General features: G+C 43.0%; 1 protein-coding gene across 1 annotated transcript in view; it reads right to left on the bottom strand.

Annotated features, from left to right (window-relative positions):
- Positions 1-1,679: 1,679 nt before the first annotated feature.
- Positions 1,680-26,048, bottom strand: part of cxadr (CXADR Ig-like cell adhesion molecule) — a 39,329-nt gene continuing 14,960 nt past the window's right edge. The window contains exons 2-7 of the mRNA XM_070983688.1: positions 16,411-16,580; positions 11,967-12,171; positions 8,157-8,312; positions 7,912-8,034; positions 5,864-6,002; positions 1,680-4,756 (exon numbers count right to left, since the gene is read on the bottom strand). Coding sequence (XP_070839789.1) covers positions 4,474-4,756; positions 5,864-6,002; positions 7,912-8,034; positions 8,157-8,312; positions 11,967-12,171; positions 16,411-16,580 — 1,076 coding nt within the window. The 3' untranslated portion in view covers positions 1,680-4,473. The remainder of the gene's footprint in view (positions 4,757-5,863; positions 6,003-7,911; positions 8,035-8,156; positions 8,313-11,966; positions 12,172-16,410; positions 16,581-26,048) is intronic.

Here is a 26,048-nt window from a genome sequence, read left to right as displayed (position 1 = left end):
ATCTGATGTGGTTGTAAAAGCTTACACTCGCATCCTAATCTGTGTCATTTTACATCCAAAGTGCTAAGAGCGCCGAGCCAAAATGTTAATGTACTGCTGTGCCAATGGAGCTGATGGAGCTCACTCTTCATGCATATGCATATTCCTCTATCGTACCCAGAATTCCCCTGCAACCTTCTCCCAACCTGACGGAGGTTTCTAAAAACGGCAGCAGGCTTAACGTCTGTGACAGCACACGTCACACTGGAGGAGACCCATGCTTTTAGAGGCCTCTTTTGTTAGCAGGGAGCGAATCACACTTTACAAGATAAATCATTCCCCGAGCAGCCGGCTTAGACTGTGTACAACCAGATAAGGTTGCCAAGGAAACCCTCCCGGAGAACCAATGAGCTTTTTTTGCCATAACGGCCTCCTTGATCTGTGCAAACAATTAATACCTTTCCGAGGCAGAAGGGAGGGAGCCGGGGAAGTGGGAGGCAGGCACAAATCCCCAGGTGCTTAGCTCAACACCACTCTCCCCCTCCAGCTATGTGAATGAGGACATGGGGTAAAAAAAAAATGTCACAAATGGATATTAGACTGGAAGACACTGAGGGATGATGTATGACTCATTGTACATTAATTCAATGAGAGAACAGCGTTCAGTCCATAAATCTAATCTGCACACGTGCAGAACCGCGTATCACTAATGTCCTTTTAATGAATGTTTTGAATGCACAGCCATAAAAGTGCCATTATACCCCGCCACATCCATTTATAGCACAGCTGGGCTTGTGGAGGTACCTATGCAGCTGAACAAGCCCAGCGCATAGGAGAGCCCCTGATGTGCAGAGCTGCTAGGGAGCCATTAGGAGCCATGAGTGACTTCGACTAGCCACAGATCAATGCTCTGGGGCCCTATCTGTTACTGACATCCAATTATAGCAATGGATGTCCGCTTAGCACTGCTACTAAGTGCTTTAGTCTTTTTATTGACTACCTGTCAACAGCCTGCACACAGTGGAGCTATTGGCTAATAATCAGTTATTGATCTATCCACATGTCAAAATCACCAGCAGATTAAGTGCATAAAGACTGTCAGGAGGATGACGGTGGTCAGAATAGAAAGATGGAACACCGATACACACATATTTCCCTCAGTCATTAATTAGGCATTTCACATCACTCAGCATACTTAATTAGAGGGCTAATTTTGTACAACTTTGATTAGTGCTGGCTTGCAATGACAGTAATTACCCACCACAGTAACTAAGGGGGAAATTGGCTGTAATTCAAAAAAAAAAAAAAAAAACCCTCAGCAAATGGTGAAACAAATGGCTACAATGCAACGGACAGTACAGTGCTTCACAGTGCTGGGAGGCGAGTCAGGTCACAAACCTTTGCTGTTTATACTGGAGCCGAATGGCGAGCGCTGGAGACAGCAGGCGGTGGTTGTGCCTGCCTGCTTCATTGATTAATTACAGTCATTAAGTGGTTAGAAAGTCACCTCACCTGGTGTTAGGGGTGGAATTCACTGGCTGATTAAATTTAATCACAGTCAAAAAGCTGCAGGAGGCCAAGTCCCCGGAGAGCACACACCACTGGAGAGGAGAGGAATGGAGTTTTATTCATGTTCAAGACAACAGCTGCTACTGTCTCTGTAAACAAACAAACATGGCTGACTTTTTTTTTTTTTTTTTAAATTTCATGGACTTTTATTATTCAAAAATACAGCACAAAAAATACACACAAAAAGAAAAACTGGTTTTCACACAGTGTGCAAACCTCAAAGGAGACCTTCATACAATATTAGTACGCCAATTTCAAAGCTACAGTTAATATTGTTAGTAGTAGTTGTCGTTAATGTTGTGAGCACACAGAGGGACAGTAACAGGACTATCTCTCAAAGAGCTCTGTGCAGTTTGTCAGCAGGTGAAAGTCTGACTTGAATTCTACAGGGGCCCGTCCTGACTGCAAACTCCCATCATATACAATATACTTGCTCCCACACACACACACACACACGCACGCACAGTAGTGTTTAAAAGGAATTGACAGAAGTAATCTCTTTGTCTCGGTGGGCCCAGGTCTCACTTTCCTTGTTGTTACAAAATAGGTGCGGCATCAAATCTGCCAAGAAGAACATGGACCAAGATGTCTCTACGACTGTCACCTTTCCAGAGCCTAGAATTCACACACAAAGGTTACAGTACACACTCACACCGTGTCAGATATTTCCAGTCATACTAAGGGAGCATTTAAACTGTATTGACAAGACCCACGCCACCCCTCCTCTTCTGTTTTAGATATAGATTTGCCAAGCACAGCACGGCAGAGCATCACATATACACACAAACATCATCTTTATATCATTCGACTGTTTTGTGATTAGATAGGGTTATTTCAACAGGATATCTATACATACAGCCAGAACCATTTGTTATTTAAAAAAAAACAAACAAAAAAACATCAATTTACTTTTAAATAAAGTTTAAAAAAAACATGAAGTCATGTTTCGGAATACAAAATCAAAGCTTTAAGACAGTGATAGAGGTTTTTGTTAAGCTATGGGGGAATTAGTATGAGGTGAGTGGGTGTGGGTGTGTAGACTTGACCTGATCGAGGCAACAAAAAACAATCAATAGGCTCGCTCTGTGCTGATTATTAAATTGTTCTAGTGGCTGTGGGCTACGGTGGCCACTCAGGATGATGCTACTGCACATAGTACGGCGCACACTGGCGGATGTGCTGTGACACAACTCAATTGGGGCAACAAGGCACAATAGAAGTTATCAGAATCCAGCAGTGAGGGCTGAGCAGAGGTGAACTGAGGGGAGGTGTATAAGGCTAAAATAAGGAATCCAATAAGGCGCTGGAGCAGAAAGAGATGGCGTGCCCACTATTAAGTATTCATACTTTTTTTTTTAAGTAGCAGACAAGATGACATGTCAGGCTTCCAAACATTTTGGCAAACAATGGAAGAATGGGAACGGTCTAAGAGTAGAATAACGCACAAACTGCATGGACTGGCCTGTGGCAACTTACACAGACTGACTGAACAAACACTTTGAGACATTGCAAAACCAAGTCAAACCAAAGCAGCTGGAAAGGGGATTGAGAGCAGCACTCCAAATTCAGCATTCTAAGGCTTTTCACATGTCTTCCTCTTTGGGGGCACTTCTTCCATGTATGCAGGCTTTACATCCTTCATTAAAAAGTCCTATCAATGCTACAGAAGCCATGCAAGGTTTCATATTGACCACAGAGAGAAGGTTAATCAAGATATTGGCTCCATGTCATGCAATTACAGAGGATTACACATGGCGGACATCTGAGAGGGTGGACTGATACTACAGATGATGATTAAGACTCTGTGCTCTTGTCCTGTTAATGTTGTGTGTGAGTGTGTTTGGGGAGGCTGACATTTTCTGGTGGTCACACGGGTTCGGGGCCTGTCGCCAGTCAAACACAATCAAAGCTGTCTGCTCAGTGAACCTTGCTGTCCAGCTGCCCTCCTTATTTCCCTACACACCACCTCCTCTAAGATCTGTGGAGGAGAGATGGGGGTCTTTTATTGTTTTTTAAGCTTGGTCAAGAGGCAATAATCCAGCCAATCACAAGATGTGGTGGCCTGAACCTCCCCCTCACCAGCAGCCAATCCTGACCTCTTCAGCCCCCCACCCAAACTTGGAGTGGACAATTCAAACAGTAACGGTTCAGCAAAAAACGGCTGACCTAAATAGACACTTTTCAACTCGGTCAAAGGATTAATTCAAATCTGTGGATTTTCTTCTACTAAGTCTGTCTTTCAGTTTTTCCAAAAAAGCCAGAACATCTAGTTTCACAATAAATGTATGGAGTTAGACATTTGTCAGAAACTAATAGAGATTGGTTTGCCTGAAAAATGATCATACTGTTATGTAGGCATCAAAAGACGATAAATGGACTATACATTTCCCAAACTCCCATTCACATACATACATATACTTATATCCACGCACACATACAGCTGTAATTCTATACATACATGCATGCATACAGCTGTACAGTTGGCCAATTAGGGGCCTGGATCTGTTTTGAGAATACAGCAAGGGCCATCTAGATAATAAAAAACAAACAAAAAAAAACATGCATTCACTTATGTACAATATCATTTGTATATTGACCATTCTGCTTTATATCCATTTTCAGTGAGAAAGTCCAGAAAGTAAAATTCAGAAAAGTTTATTGTTTTTTTTGTTTTGTATGTTAATTTGATAAAAAGTTCATGTGCTCTGTTGTGATTCCTGTGCGACTCAATTTCTCTTCTCAGCACCACAGCAGAGCCAGGTCTTCATAAGAGGAGTAAACTCCCATTTGTAAATAATGAAGAGCTAGAAGTCAAGCGAGTCAGCCCATCTCAGCTCTTGCTCCTTCTTCATTGGCTTGTGTCCTACTCCCCCCCCCTCCATTCCCTCCCCTCGTCGCATGGTCCCTTCTCAAGAAACAGACAGGCTAGACGATTGAGCCGTCCCTGTTCTGGGCAGGGACCATGACGGGTATGGCCCCCATGCGGCTGAGGTTGGGGCCGGCCATCTTGGCGGCATTGGGCGGGGGTAGAGGGGCGTGGCTCGGAGGCCTGTCAAACTCCTCCGATGATGGAATCTTGTCGTACTGGGGCTTCAGGGCGTACTCATGCAGGTTGGAAGGTGACATGGAGCCCAGGGAGGAGCGCTGGCTGCCCACGGTGAAGCTGCGCGCTGTTGAAACACGACTCTTAGGAGGGGGCACATCCTCTCTGAGAGGAAACAGAGACAGCAGCACATGCAGACAATCAGACAAGACTGCAAACTCTCTTTCATCATCTTATCTGAATGTCAAGCCAGAGAAATTGGATACGGCGAATGATTTTCTCAGGTGCTATAAACCATAATGAAGTTTGATGATACACAGGTATATAAAAGTCTGCAATGTCTGGCACTTGCTGCCCACAGTGAGGAAAACAATGAATACTTAAGGAGTCTGCATGAGTCATTTCAAGAGCGAAACATGATTTGACTCAATAAAGAGGGACAAATAATTGGAGTTGGCCCGTTTGATTGGTCGGGGCAACGTCTGCTTCGCTCAGCCACACTCACTGTGTAATAGCCTATAGAGGTTGAGCTGAGCAACCAAATACAGCTATGCCCTCTACTCCCTCTGCCACCACATTAACAGCTAATAAGCAGCAATAATCCAGTTAAATGCTCAATCAAGCTGAGCCTGAGGGGCTAGAGCTTGTTTAGTCCATAGCTTCATGCTGTGGTGTTTCAGCAAATGTGTGTCTGTGTATACAAGACAGGACCAGTGGTCTAATCCTCTTTGTCCTACAGCATGAGCAGTGTCACATTGTGGTCTTAGACAGATTCAGTCCGCAGCAGAGGGATAGTAAGCCCAGGGGTTGTACAGAGCCCATGGGCCGGATGGAGAGTTGGATGGTGAGGGAGGGGGGGTTAGGGAAGGTGGCTCTGGAGGGGGGTGGGGGGGCAGCCAGCAGCAGACATGACACAGGATCCACAAAGCAAACAAAGCTTTCAAACTGATTACCACAGCTGTTTATTTGAGGAGGGGTAAAAAAAGAAAAACGCTGATGGAGAAAAACCATTTTCATGGTTGTGGGGGCGGTTGGAGACATGCAGTTGTGTGTGCGTTTGTGTGTGTGTGTCTGAGATGACCACAGGTCATACTGCACGGGGATCTGAGAGTAATAAGCACATACTGCTTATATTTAATCCAGTATTATACAATGTGAGACACACTTCGCATTATACAGCAAAGACTTAACAGTATTACAAATGATTCTTCCATCAGAATGGAACTCTGGGTATCTGTGAGCCACGTCTTGCTGAAATCTCCGTGACTGTACCTGATCTCATTGCAGATTTCCTTCTCATACTTCTTCCTGTGACGAGCACGGCAACAGCAGAAGAGAATGATGGCAATAATGATGAGGATCAGGAGAACAGCAATTATGGCTCCTGCGATGATGCCTGCGGTGTTGGGGGCTGGACAGCACAAGGAAGAAAAGGGTTGGAAGGGTTGGTAAATAGATGTGGATAGCCATGACTTAAACATAACTAAGGGTCTGCGTACAAGAAAGACCTCAAAGTATAGTGCTGCATTATTTTCTACGGCAAAGTGGTGCTTCGACTGTGGCTTTGGTACTCATGACGCATAACAAGTGAGTGAACATTTTTTAGCATAATGATTAAGACTTTTCTCAGCAAATCAGTGTAAAAAAAGTTCAACCTTTCTTAAGTGCAATTATCAATGTCACTCAAGAGATCCTCCGATCGATCACTGAAGGGCAAATTATTCCCTCCACGTATATTCACAAGGGTCTGTGCTAGGGAAATTTAATTTACATGTGTATGCAAATCTAGTCTCAACAGAGATTTGGAGTATATGTAGCCCTTAAGAATGAGCATGAAACAGGACCAGGATGAAAAAAGAATAAAGGGTCAAGACAAGAATGAGTACAGTACTGCAGCTTAGGAGTCCTGAGCTGGAAAAAACAGTATTCAATAATGAGACCAATCAATGCAAAGTGCAGAGAAAATAAAGTGTCCATGTTCCTGCATGATGGAAGCATCATGCTCCAGCACTCAGCTACAGCTGCCCCATGCTGCATCACTGGAGTGTAATCGTGCTGTCACATTGTGTGCTTCTTCTACTCAAGAGGCTTACACTGTCTACATCCTCAAACCTTGTCCACAGCAGTCGTGAATCTAATGTAGACCATCGTCCAAAATGCAATGGGATTTCAGTAGAATTTGATTTTCAGTGGTAGCACTGAGAAGAGGGCCGTATTGCAACACTGGCATGTGCTGAAGTCCACCCAGTTTCTATATTTAGCTGTGATAAACTGGCTGGTTTTTTATTGAAGCAACCGTCTTCTATTTGTTGTTGAGGAAATGTTGAAAACTACAGCTGTGGCTGTACGTGTGCTACCACTGATAAATGGACAACCAGTACAGGTACAGGAAAAGTACGTGTTTGCACTGTGAAGTGAATTTGTCACAAATGCACAACAACCTATTGGATCTCAGAATCACTTTTTGATTCAAATACAGTACAAAATGGTTTCTGATAGTCAAAGGTACAAAAAGTGTAATTATTTAGTCTCAACTTAGGTACAACTATGAAGACAGCACATACATTGATTTTTAGCCATTAATCAATTTACTGAGAAAATGACTGGCAAATTAATTAAAGCTACTGTATGGATTGATATGAAATTTGGTACAAACATTCATGTCCTCTTCAGGATGTCATCACTTCATTGACTTTCTGACTCGTCTTCCAGCACAACATCAGCTCAAAATCTAATTTGTCCAATACTTTGTTGAAATACTGGCAGACTAATGACTTCACTTCAGCTTTAGCTGCAGTTTGTGTTTTGAGGTAGGAAATGTTGGCATGCTAACATCCAAAACTAAGACAGTCACCATGGTAAACATTACATCTACAAATTCAGCATGTTAGCACTGTCATTGTGAGCATGTTGGCATGCTGATGTTAGCATTTAGCTCAAAGAACTGCTGTGCCAAAGGACACCATCACAGAGCTGCTAGCATGGCTTTAGTCCTTTCTGATTATTAAATCATGATTCTGCCACTGTAAACATGTATATTTTTGTAAATTTGACAAGTAAATGTACTCTTGAAGTTACAAAAGTTAAGAGTACAAACAATGACTTAAAAGAAAGGATTCCATATTGTGTATGTATAACCCTATTAACAAGTTTTGTATGGCAAAAAGTACAATTCTGAGTGCAGCAAATAGCCAGCTCATGGACATGAGCTGGCTGACCATTTGACAGCAGTTTTAAAAGGTGGTCAGACTGCAGAGCAACAGCTCTAAATGTGAAACAGGCTGAATACAGGTGTGTTAGCGAGTTGGTTGGGTACTCACGTGGTGTCACGTTGAGATGCAGTATACATTCTTCAGTGCCAACTCGGTTGCTGGAAGTGCAGCGATAGGTGCCAGATGCACTAGCAGATGCGTTCTTCACGTTAATGGTGCCTCCCACAGGATCTGCAGAGGCCAAAGAGCACATCAATTAAGAGAAGCCAGTGTTAAATAGAAAGAGGACCCGTGTGTAGGACTTGAAAATGGTTCTCTATTTGTCTGGGAGTGCTCGTGGAAGCGTCCATTACCCAACACAGCCGTGGCAGGCAGCAACTTGGTGTCACTGGTCTTCTCCCAGGTGTATTGTAGGGGTTGAGTGCCCTCGCTAGATATGCACCTCAGCACAATGTCTTTGCCTTCCTGTGAGGGGCCTTCGGGATAGCACCTGGGCTTGGATGGCTTCACTGTAGAGAAAAGGAATGGAGGAAAGTGATTAAGAGGTGAAAAATAGCAGACACAACCAGGTGGCTGCATTAGCTCAGAACAACACAGCCCTCCTGCTAATCACCATGTTATATTTCATGTTGTGGGCATTTGTGTGTCTATGCATTGTGTAATCCTAAAGTTGATTTCCTCCCTTGCTCAAAGGAGCAGTCATCAGTGTAATGAGAGCAGTAATCAGAGTAATTGATACAGCTGCTGTCATTACAGGAGCTGTCACTCAGGATAATCACAAGGGAGAAGGGAGCCATGTGCCATTGGACACACAAACACACATGCACGTAGTGTCCAGGGTAAGTGACAGAGGCAAAGCTTTCTGTCTTACAGGCGAATGTGTGCAAACACTCCTTGGTCAGTCAGAGTGTTGGCAGGAGATGAGATGGGGGCTTCAAAAACAAACAGAGCTCCAAATTAAAAGCAGACCAACTCCAGTGAAACCCAGACACACATTCAGCCAGGCGAGGAGGAGAAAGAGAGAGAGAGACTACGATGGGCAATGCTTGGATCTAAAAAATCTCAGGCCACAATCCAAATGTGTGCTCTGTGTTCACTGACAGAAAGCTGACATCATGGTGTGGTAATAATGGGTTCTGTAACAACAAAACCCTGGAGTGGGGCTCTCTAGATCTGAACCAGGTGTCAGGCGGGAGGGGGGAGCTTAGCAGGCAGAACCGTAAGGATTAATAGTAGACTGACAGTACTGAGTGCTCCTGCTAATCTAATAAACACACATGGGGTTGGGGTGGAGGGGGGTAAGACTGAGAGCAGGAGAGAGCAAAAATTAAGCAAGCGCTGATGGACAGATGGTGGCGTGATGGGGGCCAAGGCTCCTAACTCACTGGCCTGCTCTGTGCTGCTGTGGTGCAGCACCTACACACACATTCACACAGCGTACAGTAAATGTCAGAGAGCTATGGCATTTTGAACACGTCTTTTAAAGGTGAAAGTCAACTCCACGCATCCGAGGGCTGTAACACACAGCTCCTCATATTAGGACGGCTGTCCGATGAGCAGATTTATTTGTTTGAAAGATGAGGTCAAAGAAGAAGGTGACAGAGGCAGGAGGAGCACAGAAAGATAAAGGGCAGAGTGATACAGGCAACACGGCGCTAGTAAACGAACAACGAATAGAGATTTATGAGTTGCACAAGGCTATCTTGCAGACGAGATAAGTACAGAGGGATTGCTAGATTGTGGTATTCATTGCAGTCAGGATGCGCACAACAGAAGAGTGACGACTGATTGCTGAACGGTCAAGTGAAATATAAGCGACCAGTGGGCAGTGAAACCAGGCAGACAGAATTAAGGAGACTGGCTGTTGAGCTTTGCAGTGAGATCCTGGATGCCACGAGGACTTTCTGCACTTCAGGCAGGCAGAGCTAAATGACTGGCTGTTGAGAGTATAGGTGGGGTCTAGTCAGAAACAGTTGTGAGAGCTGCTGACATGCAGGGCTGAACTGCAGGCGGCTACTCCCCTCCTGTTAACTTCAATGTCCTGCTGCAACCAGAGGAGAATACACAACGAGGGATGCTCCCTCCTGTACGCTACCTGGACACCATGTACACTGCAGGTGTCAGCATGTGTGTGTACCCACATATGGCAGCGTTTGTGACAAGCCACAGCAACACCAAGTATATAAATTGAAGTATGTTTATGTTTGTGCACACACATGTGAGCACGTTCGCCCTCTTCGTGGGACCATCCACCTTGTGACAAGATCAACCGAAGGTAAAACGCAGAGCAGGCAAGATGTCCTCACCTCTCCTTGTCAGTGTTTCTTTGCTAAGAACACCCCTACCCCTGGGGTCAATAGCTAGCAGTCTGTCAGCTCCTGTAGCCTCGAGCCATCTCTCTCTCTCTTTCTCACACACGCTATAGCTAAAGACAGCTGCATTTTAACCACAATGAAAGTTGGATTTACATTTTAGTCACTAAGCTGATGCTCTTATCCACAGCAGGACTGACGAATGAAATCAAATTAAACAACTGACATTGAAAATAAGAAGCACAGGAACCACTAAAACCAACATCTTGAGAAAAGATAACACAAAACTATAACAGTGACCCTGAAAAGGTCAAATATAATACACACATTTCAAAAAAAATACTTTGTGGAGACAAGTAGGTTTTTGATACTTTAACAAACCTGAAGGGCATGAATGTAATACAAATGAATCAGAAAATATTACTGCCATTTCCTTGTGCATCAGACTGTTACAGAACAATGATAATTATCATACAACCTCAGACTATGCTGTTAGTTTCTATTCTACACAGCACTGATTAACTAAGCAGCTTTGATGACATGATAAACTTAAGCAATGGCATCAACCAAAATGTAAAAATATGCATGAAAACAAATCAGCGGGCTCGCTACCCTCCCTCACGGGGGACGAATGTGAAACTGTCACAGGGAGGAGAAGCCGACACAGCCTAAGCAGTGATTCGTTTTTTTCTTTTTGCTTCTGTTCAGATCAATTTTTACGTAAAAAAGCCACGCCGAGGGCCGTGTCAGTGGTGCTCGGGTCAGCTGTAGTCACAGTTAATGATCACATTATCTGTGACCATTCATCTCTTTTATTAGAGAACTGCTTAGTGGCTCCATGACAAAGCGACAGAGGAACCTGCTTGTTTTCCAATAGCTCAGGTCTGTCTGGTTGAGCTAGTTGGTGCAGTGCAGTCACATTTGTACACATATCATGTCACGAAAAACAGCCGCCATTTTCCAAGCCTGCCCTATCTTTAGAGAGGAGAAACTATTCTGATAACAGGGCTGTGATAAGAGCACAATACACAGCTTATCCCACAACACAGACTAATGCAGAGCATGTGGGTTGTTTTCCCATATGCAAATACCAGGCGGGTTTCGGGAGGCGATTCACTTTCGACATCATTTAGTCAGTTGACCGATCAGCAAGGCCACTGTGTGTCCGTGTGTGTTTGCCTAGGGAGTGAATCATCTGATTTATACAACTCTGATGTGTCACCCATCTCACCCTGTGCAATAAAAAACCAGCTGAGTGCATACGCTCCATTTCTGAAGTTTGTCCGCATTTTGTAAAAGACAGGATGACATTGCCCACTTCAAAAAGAATCTGTAATATCACAGATTATTTGATGAATAACCTTCACCTGTACTATCTATGGTGCTAATTAAGGTTTCAAAATGAATAATGTGTAACCTTTTTAGTAGTTTTCACAGTCAGTATTTCAGGAAAATAGCTAATATTGTAAAACACTTGAACAATAATAAGTATTCAGTTTATTTAAAATAGCTGCTGATTGAAAAATGGAGCAATAAATAATTTTGTTCATCAAGACTGATACTTAAAATATAAATCACAACAGCAACATTTAGTAAAAAAAAAATCAGGATTATCATTTTTGACATAATCACAGGGCATCTAGGGCATCAGAATTGTATCATTAAGGGGGGCAGTGCTCTACAGCCTCTAGGAAGGTTATGCACTCAATTTTAGAAGGGATTTCATCAAAACAGCCAACGAGGGCAAAGGGTGTGTGGTGTATTTCCACTGTGTAGAGAGAGAGAATCCATCCTGTGAGAGGAAGAAAGAAAAAAAAAAAAAAAGTGCGTTGGGTGATTTGTTCCACTCACCCATGACGATCAACAGCATCTTCCTGCTGCGAATCCCGGGAGCCTTCTTCACCTTACACTGGTAGGTTCCCGAGTCCGACGACTTCAGCCCTGTGAGGTTGATGGAGGCGTCGCCGTTCTTGGGGTCGGCTGCATTGAAGTGGACTCGACCCTTCATGGGCTCATAGTAGTCCTCATAGGCCCTGTCACCTGAGTACAGGATCACCTGGATGTGCAGTGCAGGAAACAGTTCTGAGTTAAAAACCTGCTTAGAATGATGTTAATGAAAATAAAAGGTCCTTCTAGAAAAAAATAAAACAAAGGCCTTGAGATGACAGTCATGTGCTTTCTGAAAGTAAAGCCTGTGCTCACTGAACCAAGCAAAATATATGGACGAGAGACAGCACCCTTTCTTTTATCTCTGCCATGCCCTTCAGCCTAGCAGCCTGCACTGTTATGCTCCTTCCGTGCTTAAGAGGAATGAAGGTGGAACAAACAAAGCAACCACTGTGGAGCAAAATCAACACCTGCTGTGTCAACAAAGAGCAGTAGCCCCCAATTCTGTCCAACCACCTCCCTATCCCCCTCACACACACACAGTCTGGGTTCTGAAAGCAGCAAGGAAATGCCTAGAAATAAAGACCAGGTGGAGCCAAGAAGAAACCTCATAGCTAGTAGCTGAGGAGATAGAGGAGGGAAAAAACAAAAACACAAGGAAAAGAACAAGGAGGGGAAAAGAAAAGCAAACAACAATGAAAAGAGTTCTCATTCTCTTTCATAGACACTGGCATATTCTTCCACATTTCCATGGAGACAGTCATCAACAGGCTTTTCTGTGCCATGATCAACACCAGGCATATGCACAGCAATACCCCTGGGTAGAGAGGAGGAGAGAGGAAAAGACTGAACATGCAGGAGGAGAGGAAGAATAATGAACCCATCAGCGGAGGCAGAGTACAGAAAGGAAGCACGAGAGGAGCAAAACAAAGAGAAACAGTCAGTGAGCTTCTGACGTGTCTATACCAAGTTACCTTTCTGCTCCATTTCCAACTGGAAAACTCCTTCCTGGAGCTGCAAGGCAGGTGTGCTCGCAACGGCCGCCATGTTCATCTTGTACATATTAGCCACGTAAACAGGTAATGCAGTTAAAATTCCTCCTGGCTCTCAGGGGAGGAAAACCTATCCTTCTAACTTCAGTGGGGATCAGAACATCAGCAGTAATAACAGCAATATGCGACATGAGACCACGCAGGAGAGGAAATTAAATTGCCCCAAGCTCAGCCAGACAAGAACTCTCACTTGGGCTCAACCACTTCACAGGCGCACAGATGGGAGTGCTTACACACATGCACACCTCTAGTAAAAAAACGTGAACTGCACAATAACCTTGAGAATCATGATTCAATGAAAAAAAATCCCATAAAGAGCCTGGGGAATGAAAATGAAAAGGGCAAATGACTAGACAAGCTGGCGGGGGCTAGAAAGGACAGGAGAGCACCACTGTCTGTGTGCTGCGTTTTGTAACAGGTAGGACACTCAATGATACAATTGCCACCTGGCCTGGCCATTCTCAGTGGACGGCTCATCCGGCAGAGGTAAAAGACCTCTATTGGCCATGCTTAGTTTCATCAGACATGTGAAAATGAGGTCATTGTCATGTGATGCTGTTGCTCAGGGAGGGAAGAGGAAGAGCTGCGGATCATTTGAGAGGCAAAGCAGAGAGCTGTGATACCTGTATACTCTAAACAACCTGCAGAGCTGCAGCATTATGTCTTTGAGCTCCCACAGACGCTTTTAAGTTGAATAACTTCAAGTGCTGCCACATACTTTCACAGGAACAGCTCCAAACGCTTTGCAAGGTTAAAGCAGAATCACTACCTGAAAATGGGTAAAGTGTCCTTCAGCACTGAGGCAATAGAGAATGGAACAAAATGTGGCCAAGAGCATTCATGATCATTCTTTACTACTACACAAACAGACAATGCGATTTTCAGCAAACAGTGTCGTGGCTTTATATCCGAATCCTCCAATACTTTGCAAATATACACAAATTCCTGTCGCAGGAACTTCAATAAACAAAAGGCTTTGCTGCTGCGCTCATGGACAAAAGACACAGTTTGTATGATAACGGAAAAAGCTATGTATTTTTTATGTATTTTTCTGCTCAAATTCCTCTCCCATTCACCATTGAGAATTAGTTTTCATAATTGTTTTCCTCCTTGTTCTCACAGCAGGGGCACACCCTCCTTTCAGCTAATCTGTAGCCAGGCAATGAGTGCCAAATGCAAATGACTGTTACTGTAGGCATGCCTGGCATCTCTCATTCAAGTCCAACAAAGCAACATGCATTAGCTATGCTTCACCACCCTCAAAAAGGCCCTGATGATATGTGGGATATGTCAGATGAAGCAGGCCATCATCCCCCACCAGATACTGGACTGAATGGATAATGCTGTGGCATTACATCTGATTACATCAACGCAAAGAAAATGCAGCTGGAATATATTATTCATCGATATGAGCAAAATTATTAAAGTAAGGGTTTTTCGCATGGGCCAGGCACGCAATGCAGCTCGTCTCCCTGCTTGCAGAATCAGGGCTTCAAATTCCCAGTTATATGACCCTGTAGACGAGCTCTCTACTTTAAAGTTTTATCTGATAGTTGCGGTTACTTTAAGGGCAGCCTGGATTTGCTCATCTCATGCCATGTGAGCAAAGGTTCACCATGCCTTCTGAGCATCTGCGAGCCTCTGGCTATAAAGTTTAGCCTTCACTCTCATTTCCTTGCCTGACCTGGTAGCTTTGGTCCTCGCAGATCAGCCTAATCCTATTTAACACTGTCACATATATGAAAGCAGCCCCTTGGAATTAATATGCCACTAATTACAAAGCATTTACTCTGAGCATGACTTCATACTGGTTACAGGCTATACAAATGTGAGTGTGTGCGCGCGCGCGCGTGTGTGTGTGTGTGTGTGTGTGTGTGTGTGTGTGTGTGTGTGTGTATGTGTGTGTGTGTGTGTGTGTGTGTGTGTGGAAAGCGAGCACAATCTGATAGGTCAAGGAGAACAAATACGTTCAGAGAGAGATGTCTGGCCTGTTTAAATTCCTACAAAGGTTTGGCAACATTAACGGCTGTGCGGATAGACCTCAGCAAAATGGCACGTTATAAAGGAAATAAACTGTGGAACCAGATGCAATTTGAGAACATGTGATATATTTCTACAGCTGCATCCAGACAAGAGGAGGAAGAGGTCCGACTGGGGAACCACCCACACTGAAATCTATGTTCCCATCATTGAGAAAATGGGAAAATGAGAACATTTAAAAAGCACTGATATTAATATTACATCATAAGAACCACTGATAAATTAAGATTAAACCATAACGATAGAGACTTTTAACTCCACCTTCCTTTTCTCCAGTGCTCCAGTTAATGATTGAGGGTAAAAACAATGTAGGGCAAAGACTAATAAATGGGGAAACTGGTTTCTCTCCATTGGCACAAGTCCAAACACTGAGAAAGCAGTTATCAGAAGCAGGACTACCTAGGCGGGAGGAGGACTTTTTGAGTCTGTGGACAGCGAGGACAGTGGGTGGATGACAGAGACTGAGAAGCCTAATGATGAGCCTGTGACCTATTTCTAACATTCAGCCAAAAAAATCTACAGCTACAGGATACAAGGGGGGGGGGGGGGAGTGGAGGAGAGGGATGAGAAGGCTTTGTGACAGGTGGGAGGTGGGGGAGTAGAAAGCCACGGGAGAGGGCCACACCACTGGAATGATCTGTAGCAAGAATCTGTCTCCATGGCTGTTACAGCCCTGAGGGCATGTGGAGATCCTGTAGAGCTGTGTAGTCTTCCCTTTCCATGGCTGAGGGCCATGCTGGGAAAGAGAGACACTGCCTGGGATAGAGAGCTCCCATCGCTCCCACTATGTGTCTGTGAGAGCAGAGGAGAGAACAAATGTTCGATAGAAGTACATGTGGCTCATATTACTTTTGTCTTGTATACTATATACTTCCTATGGTGCATTACAACGCCTTGAGAAAATACACACCAAGCATAGAACCTGTACTGGGTTTCATCTCTTGCACAACATACCAAACCACACAGACACCGCCGTAAGTGAACAGTGCAAAGCCACACACACTGCAAAAAAACGAGGGGCATTTAAAGCCTTTAAACCTACGAGAAAACTAAAACACTGATTTCTGTCTTTGACGTAATGTTGAGGAGTGTGTGAAAAAAATTTCTAAAGCCACATACAGAAAATTAGGTTGGAAAAGATTCTATCAACTTCCTACCACAAGGCAAGAACAAAGCTCGACTTCTCTGAACACAGATAAAATGACTGTGCTAAATAAAAGTCCATCAGAGAACAGTTAACTGCCAAAAATGCTTTCATAGGCTATCTTTGAAATAAAACCGTATTTTCAATGTTTGTGGGGAACGTCCACACGTACCACTTTGTCCTCTTTCTGGTTGTCAGATGACAACAAGCTCCACTCAATATCCAGTGGTCCAGAATCCTCAGGGCTCAGGGTGAACTGGCAGTCCAGCTTCACACTCTGTCCACTGGCCTTCTCTATGGAGGTCTGCCCCGTAGACGTAATCTCTAGACCAGAGGCCAAACCTGAGCACACACACAAAGGGGGGGATATTAATGTCAGCACTGCAACATACATAAGTCCAAGCACTCCATTTTCAATAAAATTCAAGACTTCTGAAAAGTGTTTTTAATATCATATTGAATCCTATTTAAAAACCATTTCATGATCGTATCACTCAAAGAAAGTGTCAATACCAGTCAGGACAGTAAGGCCTACAGCTGTTTGCAACATTTTGAATAGGAATTTAGAAATCACCTTAGACATAATGATGCTTGCAATAACCTTTTTATAAGAAAAAAAAAAGCATCTACACACTGTTATTTATCCCACCCACATTTATAAGTGCAGCATTTCAGCCAGAAAATACTTACCAAGCATCCATTTTTCATCTTTTTCATCTGCTTGGTTTTATAAGTTATTTTCACACAATTGGTTCTCTTGTTTTCCTCTCTAGCTTTGGCAGCACAAGCAGACTTTCCATTAAATGCTTTCAGGCGGATTTCTTATTCATAATAGTTTGTCCAACCTGAGACCACATGAGCTAAACCTCTGCAGTAATGGTTGGCTGCAGTGAGCTTGAGAAAAGAGAGAAAAAGAGGATCTGTGCGAAGACAGATACGCCACCAGATTGCACACTCACAGCTCAAAAAGAAAATCTGTGATTCCCTTCTTTGCTTAAAATATCAAGTTTGTACCTGTTTTTTGGTGAATGATAATTTCTAACATTGTACAAAATGACAGCCGGAAGACCACAGGTTGTAAATACATTTGGTTTTTTGGTCGCTTGCACCTAATTGTATCACGTGGATGCAAAGCTGATGAAAATGTTTTGTAGTGACTTGTTTTACAGAAATATTCTCAGTCATTTGTCAAATGGTTTGATCTGGGGAATGTGCCACTCATAAAATAAATATGGCTGCATGTTGTCTGAGAAGTAACTCTTAAAATATGCATAATGTAAATGACAGTGGAAAAAAAGGACTTAATAGAGTAGAACATAGCGTAGCTGAAGGAATGCTGATAATAATAAAGAGAAACTGTAGCCTATCACCAAACTGGAGCAGACTCTTAAGCATTTATTCTTAGAACGAATAAACATAATTTCCTGGTGACATCAACTGGTTTAAGATTCTCCATTCAATAAGAGATTTAAGCCGCGGCAAGGAACACAGTCCATAGAGAATGGAGTTGTCACATGCTGCCTCGACACATTAAAATCCCTCTGACAGCCTGCCACCTTCCAGTCAGTGTGCGGGGGGAGAACAGCTTTAGCTAAGAAAAAAAAAAAGAATTCACCACAATATGTTGGTGTTAAAAATGCTGTAAATGTGTAACACTTCATGTCGCATAATGGAATCAAACACATGAAACTGAAATTTTCTGCTGATAACAGAGAATTTTCACTCCATTTAAAACAACGACAACAAAAATAAAAACAGCGTTTTCCTTATGTACATCTGCATCTCATACAACTGCTTTTACACTAACTGACAGACGGCGCTGACTCTAATGTGCAAAGACAATTGGTGAAACAGGAGGCAAACCTGGCAACCGTACATACTTTGTTGATCTTCTTTCTCTTCCTGGAAAGGTTTATTTTTTTGTTTCCATGAAAGACAAACAAATGAGAGTGCATGCATCTATGCAAACACAAATGCATCTCCACTAGTGTCCCAAGTACATTATGCATATTTTACTGAAGTGCAGATGGTTTGTTCTTGGGCTTGCAATGCCTTCAGTCTTCCAACCCACATGCCACTTACACATACCTTTGCTTTATTAATTTGACAACATGGCAGCTCGCGGACATGAAGCAGGGCACCCAGCAGATGTCAGTTGTGCTGCTTCTCATTCAAATCTACAAACAGTATGAGCAGGGTCGAGGTGACAGTTTAGGATATCGAGCATGCCACTTTAATGATGAAATTAAAATAATCCTTTTGCAGTGATTGAGGTACTGAGACAAAAGGCCTGCTGCCATTTGATTGGGTGAGGGTCTCTGGATCCTGGCTCTCAGGGTAAGGATGATGTGAGCTACAGGTTGAGGTTCCTGCCGTATCTCATGTCCATCTGCTCTGTTTCTGCCTCAAAACTGACTTCCCTCTGGGCCGTGTTAGACAACTGAATGAAAATACACCACAGCAGCTTACACACACACACACAGAGAGTGACAGTCTCAGTCACGCCTACTATTGTTGAAGCTCACAGCCTGTAAGCACTTGATACGGTTGCAAAGCACAAGCATAGTTTGATTCCTCGGCCGCTGGTGCTGCAGCTGATTGTTTCAGCCTACAGATTTTGACAGATGCCCTTGATGGGAGCGATCCATCGCCTTCAGCAGAACCAAGAGAAACGAGGAGCAATATAGGGAGAAGTGAGATATGTCTATCACTGTCAAAATGGATACACAGCCTGGAATCTGCATGACAGAAAGCCGTGTCAATTCATCAAGCACTTAAAGAAGTGAGGGTATTTTTTCAAAGTTGCTTTGAAAGGGGAGAAAATTGCATGCTGTGAGAAAAAGAAGTATTCAGCTGGAACAGTTGTCAGAGGGACTGGTTTCTCTGATGGGTAATTTCTGATGTACTTGTTAAATCAATGACGGACCTCCGAGACAGCGTTTGTTTAAATTACAGTTCAGCAAAAGGCAAATCATACAAATGGGAAAAAGTGTCATTTCAGGATATCATCCTGGTTTGCTTAGAAATCTGCCTGGCTCGTGGCGCAGGTGAAAGCAGTGCCAAGGCATGGGAATATAAACACTGAGGTAATTTAAGGCTAATTCCACATTCAATCACCAGCCAGGAAGCTATTATAGTGCTGACACCTTCTGGTCCAATGGTTGGTAGATACAGTGTTTCCCCTGGGGGGGTGATGTAAATTCTACTACTATTCTACTTTATTACTGCTGCAAGGTTCACGTAGCACAATAACTTAATTATCTCTCTGTATTTCATGATGTTGCACTGTGTAATCGATGTTAAGTGTACGTATTGTACCGCTGGAATGTAAATGTGTTCAACTAGCTGGCCTGCCTTGCTAGCTTGCCCTGTATTATTGTACAGATAGTAGTTATAGAGCAGAGGACAGGTGAGATAGGTGAAAGAGAAATTAACAGTACTCCAGCTGACAAATACTCAGTACACAAGGAAGTGCAATAAAAGCTTTACAACAGTAAATTATTAATGTAATATGTCCTGTCTAAAGCAAAAGATGGAGACAGACATTGACCCCAAACACCCAATTAACACTCCATGTCATTCTGACATTTGCGTTGTCACGTACAACTCCTCTGGGTAAGATCTAGATAAGTTCAGGGTTGCTGCACCAGAGTGAAAGAGAGGTGGCTGCGTCAGAGCCAAAATAGCACGTATTTAGTTAATCTCGAGATAACAAGTGGATTTTTTCCCCCTTCAACCAACTGACTAGTTGAAGACTTGTTTGGTTGATTGCAGCCATCATCTTTAAACCTGTTTAATGCAGCTACTGCAAGTGTAAAGAGATCATTTGGTTGATTTCTTTCAAGTCAGTAAATCTGCAATAAAAGCAACATTAAAGGCCAGGAAAATAATTTAAAAACTGTTTTGTGAATTGTCATGTCTCAAGAGATTTCTGTATTTGTGTTTTTGTCTTTGCTTTTCTCATTGGTTTGAAGTGGGCGGGCTCAGTTTGAACAAGTTGATGTCACATATTTCTGTGCACTAATCAGAGTTTAGCTACAACAAACCAAAATGTAATGATGATTGTGTTCTTGTGTGCCTTTGATGCTCGACTGTTACCCTGTCAGTTAAAAGTGATCAGACCACACCCACAGAGTCCTGATGAGCAGGGCAGGAAGAAGAGACATTAGTCCTGATAAAGATTATGTGACCAGGTAAGCCTCATCAAATCAATGTCTTCTATCTAAACAACATTAGGAATAAATATCAAAGAAGTGACTTGAAATTGTAAACTTACATGATTGATTCACACAAAACCTTCAAGCTATTTTGATTGAACGTCGCTGAAAACATGGCTTTAAATCTTTAGTGTGTTTGCAGCATTGAATATGTATTACTAAATGTGCAACCACAAACATTTAAGTTTTCAAACAACATTCAAATGTATTAATTATAAAGAGTTTAAAACATTAAAACTTGGCTAGTCTGCTTCATCAGGACTCTGTTGGTGTCGTTTGATCAGATTTGACTGACAGTGGTATGGCCACATGAGCAAACAACCACAAAACTGTCATCAGAGTTGATCCAATATTCTTAATGAAAGTACATGACATCACTTTTTTCCAGCTGAGTCCCACCCACTTCAAATCAGTGAGAAGAAACAACAAAAAATACAGGAAATCTGATAAAATTACGCAAACTGCTTGAATTTTGACAGAAAATTGTGTGTTTTTTGTAGAACCCCTTAACATAGTAAAATGATGATTGAGAAAATAGTTTTTCATGGCCTTTAAGATTACAAATTATCATAACTAATTAAAGACTAAGCAGGGATATGGCACTTTAGATGACTGTTGTTTAGAAAAAAAACCCATGATTGATGGAGGATTTCAACATAACTGGCTGGAAAAAAAAAACACATCCCTACCACGAGCTGCTCAGAGTGGATAAACACAAATAACGCTGTTAGTGTGCTCAAAAAGGCAGCTCACAGTGTTAATCAGTAACTACAGCACCAGCCATCAACACACACTGTGCATACAGTGTGTGCACGTGACAGAGCAGAAATGATCTTACTGAGCTCAAAGTCTCTGAGAGTGCTCCATATAATCACTGGCTTATATGAGGTGACCGTCAGTCTTTATTTAGAGAAATGGCACCAGAGCTTAAGTAAACTGACCTTCTTCCTCAAAGGTAATATAATGGGCTGATAAGAGAAACCATCATCACAGTCCATGGAAAACTATGAAAAATAGACTGTTGTTAAATGCAGTCATGCATGTACACCAGACGCACACAATTTCCTTGAGCTCGGTGTCTGTTGTTGTAGTAAGAATGTGTGTCCTGCTGTGTTTGTGCGTGTGCGTCAGTGTAGTAGGGGAGGCGAGCTGTGGGGGAGGGCACGCTGGCTAATTTAAGTCTGTCTTAATAACTATCCATGGCTGCCGGTGTCTCTATGAGCGTCTCTTTCCCTCCAGTCTCCACTGTGCTGTCTGACACAGCACATCCCAGTGTGGTTACTGGGAGACTGAGAATGAACAAGAGGAATTTAGGGTGTCAGCGCACTCCACCCAATACCCCCACTGCCATTCACTCACCCATCCCTCCCTGGCCATCCTCCTCCTCTCTAACACACCCATGATTGTGGAGTGCCAGTCCCCGAGGCCTCCATTCTCTCTACTCCTGCTGATTGTAACCCTACCACCCACCCCCCTCCACCTTTGTCGGCATACAATGGGGAGCGAATCCTGTCTCCTGGCAACCAATCCCTTAGAGAAGGTTACCGTGGTGCTCCAGAGATGGCATGAGAGAGAGGTTAAGTAGGTGGAGACAGAAGGGAGAGTTATGAAAAGGGAAGTTAACGTTACTTCACCATTTACAAAAGCATTTGTGGAAGTCGACAAAGTCCAGCTTGAACCTGTCGCGGTGAGGCGTCTTTATAAACATCCACGTGGTTTCATTAAAGCGAAACACTGCAAACACAGGCACAGTTTCCTGAGAAATTATTATGCTGACTGAAATGAGGAGCTAATTAGTTGCTTAGGCAATCAAAATAAAATCACTGACAACTTATTGTACACACTGATACAAACATATCTGCTATAAGCAAATATGGGCTTGGATGATTCATTGGTCTACTGTAGCTCTCGTCTACAGCAAGGAAAGATTCATTTCTCAGTGATATGTACATAGATTTCTCAGCATGGATACCATTTACACAGAAGGGTTTTGTCAGAGGTCTTCTAGGGAAACATGAGGTTAAGCTGTCTGGTGCAAGGAGTAGCTTCCACAGACAGCAATAAGCCCTGAAACCAGGAGACAGTCTGACAAGCTAACCTCTTCTGACCCTTGTGCTCGCCAAGCTAAAGACCCTCAGAACCCTTGCAGGGGCGACAGTGGTTCATAAGCCTCTTTCTCTACCTTCTGACCTTAATGAGCATCCTTGGGAGTAAAGTCTGAAAAGCTAAGTCTTACCATGGGGAGATAAAGACAGTAGCTATTTCAGGCTCGCAACGCAACAACAGCAACAAGAAAAAGCTTGGCTAGGTGAAAGAGGTCAATGACGTTTCACTGGGATTTACTTTTACCTTAAGGTCTGTGTTCTATAGTTGCCTTTTGTCTGACATGAACCCAAGTGCAGTAAAACTATTGATTAAGTATTTCAGCCACAGAAAACAATCTTGAAAGCATTATTGTCAAGCGAAGAGAAAGCAGCTCAGTCATAAGGACAAACAAACAAAAAGCAACCGCGACAGAGCTTTTGAAGAGTGTGGCACAATTCCCTCGATGTGCAATGATAGTGGGATGAACATAAGTGATTCATTATGGTAAAATTGCAGTCTGGGGGCTCTGAAAGGACCAAATTAAACAGCACAGACGCTCTCCCCATCATAAACAGTCAAGCCAATCCCCTGTGACCATGCCGAAGAACATCAATTATTTCAGGCACAGCAGAGGATAACTTCATAACTTGGTTGCTGCTCTAAAAGAAGGCTCTGAATGCTCGCCCCAGTGCCCCCACTGGAACTATTCAATTTGAAGCAATGTGGGTGCCCTGAGCGAGCCTGGCCGTGGTTTATTTAGTGTTGCGAAGGGCTGGGACCGTTGAACCATACTGATTGTGCTGTAATACAGCCTGAAAGCTCCACTTGCCACACAGAGCTGCCATCAATTCTCAGTGCCGATGACCTAAAGGCTGTTTTGACATAATTGAACATTAAATGATGAAGGGGTGACGGATGACAAGCACTTTACTCGACTGCCTGAGCATTTGACAGCTTTTAGATGAGCCTATGGGGGATGTGGTTAATGCCATTGCTGTGAATGTCCACAGCAACCATTTGCTGCATGTATCCTTGTGTATCACCAGTGACAGTGACAATATTTCTGATTTAATTACTTGATTTATGAAAGCCTGGGTTTGCCAATAATCCTGTTTATTTCATATAAACACAATTAATGCCTCCCTGCAGCTGCTGAGAGGCATTAATTGTTTAATTAAAGGGTGAAATTCTATCTATTCTATATTTCACATACATTTAAATCCATCCATTATCTATACCGCCTATCCCTTTCGGGGTTGCGGGGGGCTGGAGCCTATCCCAGCTACAATGGGCGAGAGGCGGGGTACACCCTGAACCGGTCGCCAGCCGATTGCAGGGCACATACATTTAAATTAGATTTGTAAATCCACTATCAGGTTGGTAAAAACTGATGCCTCTGAACCATTGAGGGAATAAAGGAACTACAGAAAGGAAGGAGGAAGCGGGGAAAGGGGACAGGAAAGCCAAATTCACACTGGCTTGCTCCTTAATGGTCGGTTAATCAAAAAGGTCTTCATCATAGGGACTCTCAAGTCATGGCCTTGGGATTTGTACTTCTTATTTATAGAACGCATTAGCATTTGACAAGGTGTAGGACAGTAGATTTAAGTGGCTGCTGCTTGTCTAACCTCTCTGCCACAACGAATTGTTCTAAAGCTAGATATGAACCACTAAAAGCAACTCAGACCAACCCTGCATCCCTTCCTCCCTCAATCCCCCGCTCTGTGAAAGGAGGTAAATTTATCATAAGAACCCTCAAGAGTCAGATAAGAACCCCCAGTGTCTCTGAGACCTGTAAAAACACACACGCATACAAGCAAACTACAGGCCTGTGTCCTTCAGGATTTGCTGAAGCCCAGGGACATAGTGAGATGGTGACAAAATCTGGCTGGCTGTGGCGTAAAGCTGATAGGCAAGACGCCAGTCCAAGGAGCAGCACACATATAGCCTGCTGATAACACCCTCATGGGAAACGATAGCAAATGTGCCAATATAGTCATGTGAGGAGGAAATTAAAAGTCAAGAGGCAGAGAGACATGAAGGTGCTGAATATGAGGTGGTTCAGACACATTGGTGTGCCTTGTTTATTAAAATGCCCGTGTGGAGATGTAGTTGCGACACAGAGGATATACAAACATGAAACAGCTGGAGTGTTTTCTTCAGTCAAAGATGCCAGAGGAGTAATTACAAAATTATGTCCTCCTGACTTTGCAAGGGGAAAAAAATGCTCCCTGCAAGCAATTAGCGAACACGTGAAAGTAGTTTGCATGACTTGACGGTGTAAAATAGAAATATGCCTCTAAAACGCACATATATAACAACACTCAATTCTCTTTGCAGGCCAAGGAGGAGTGCTGGATCAGGTAGAGGTTTTAAATCAATCATCAGCCAGTGTTTAATGGAAAAGTGTATGCCTAAGTAAAAACACAAGGGTGAGCCTGCAGTCAGGTATTTGTTGGCTCACCAGAGACATTATCTTCCCTGCTTCATGTGCCATCAACATTAGATTACATCTTCAGAAGCTGTAAGTCAAGATGAAATGGAATATTTCTTTTAGATCACATCCACTGTCATATTGTGCTCCTTATTAACAATATATTTCCAAAAAATACAAAAACAAAATCAATTTCTTTGTATTCTTATATCAAAATAAAGAGACTGAACCGACCAGTTTCGACCACTATCATCATGACATCCACCCATTAATCAATCTTCAACTTTTGGCAGCACAGAGCTAACATTCATCAGTTAGCTACCGAGCAGCAGCAAGGTTTTAGAATGTCTTTGGATGTTCACCATCCCAACCCTTGCTCCGTTTCCCCAAAATACAGCGGTTACAGGCCCACAAAATTGTGTGGAAGGTATTTAAAAAGGTAAAAGGTGCGATGAAGGTGCTGAAGCAGCAGAGTAGTCCTCTATGAAGAAATGAAAGGCGCTCTCTAGAGCCAGTGTTTGGTTTGTATGTTCTGGGCTACACTAGAACCGGCTCCTTATGTAGATATATATATAAAAGACTATTTCTTAGGTAACAAAAACAGCGGTGTCATCTGCCAATAGATCCTCCTAAATCCTGCACACTGGTCCATTAAGTATTAGACTTTAACCTGACTTTTTGTGCACATGTCAGACCTGCTTTTACTCGAGATGACTTGCCAGAATATGTGGACACTGCCCACAAAACAAATGGATTTGCATAATCTGGACAGAGGATCAGAGACACGCTGTAATCACATGTTGCTGATGTGATGAAATGCATTTCTGGCAAGGTTGGGTTGGGAAATGGAAGCCAGAATGGTGCATTTAGTGTAGTTTCAAAATTTGTATCTAGTTATAGCAGGGTCACAAGGACACAATTAAAAGGTCTGGCAGACAGACAGTAAAAGGTCACAGATTGATGGAGTGACCTCCAGAAGGTGAGGCATCTCTATGATAAATATATGCAGCTTTTTCAAATATATTTTTGATGAAGTACAAACAAATGAGAATTGGGTGAGGCCACTGAAAGAAA

This window comes from Chaetodon trifascialis, chromosome 16 (genome assembly GCF_039877785.1).
Source record: "Chaetodon trifascialis isolate fChaTrf1 chromosome 16, fChaTrf1.hap1, whole genome shotgun sequence".
NCBI classification, from domain to species: Eukaryota; Metazoa; Chordata; class Actinopteri; order Chaetodontiformes; family Chaetodontidae; genus Chaetodon; species Chaetodon trifascialis.
Note: the sequence above shows the minus strand (reverse complement) of the source record. Positions and strands in the feature narration are given on the sequence as shown.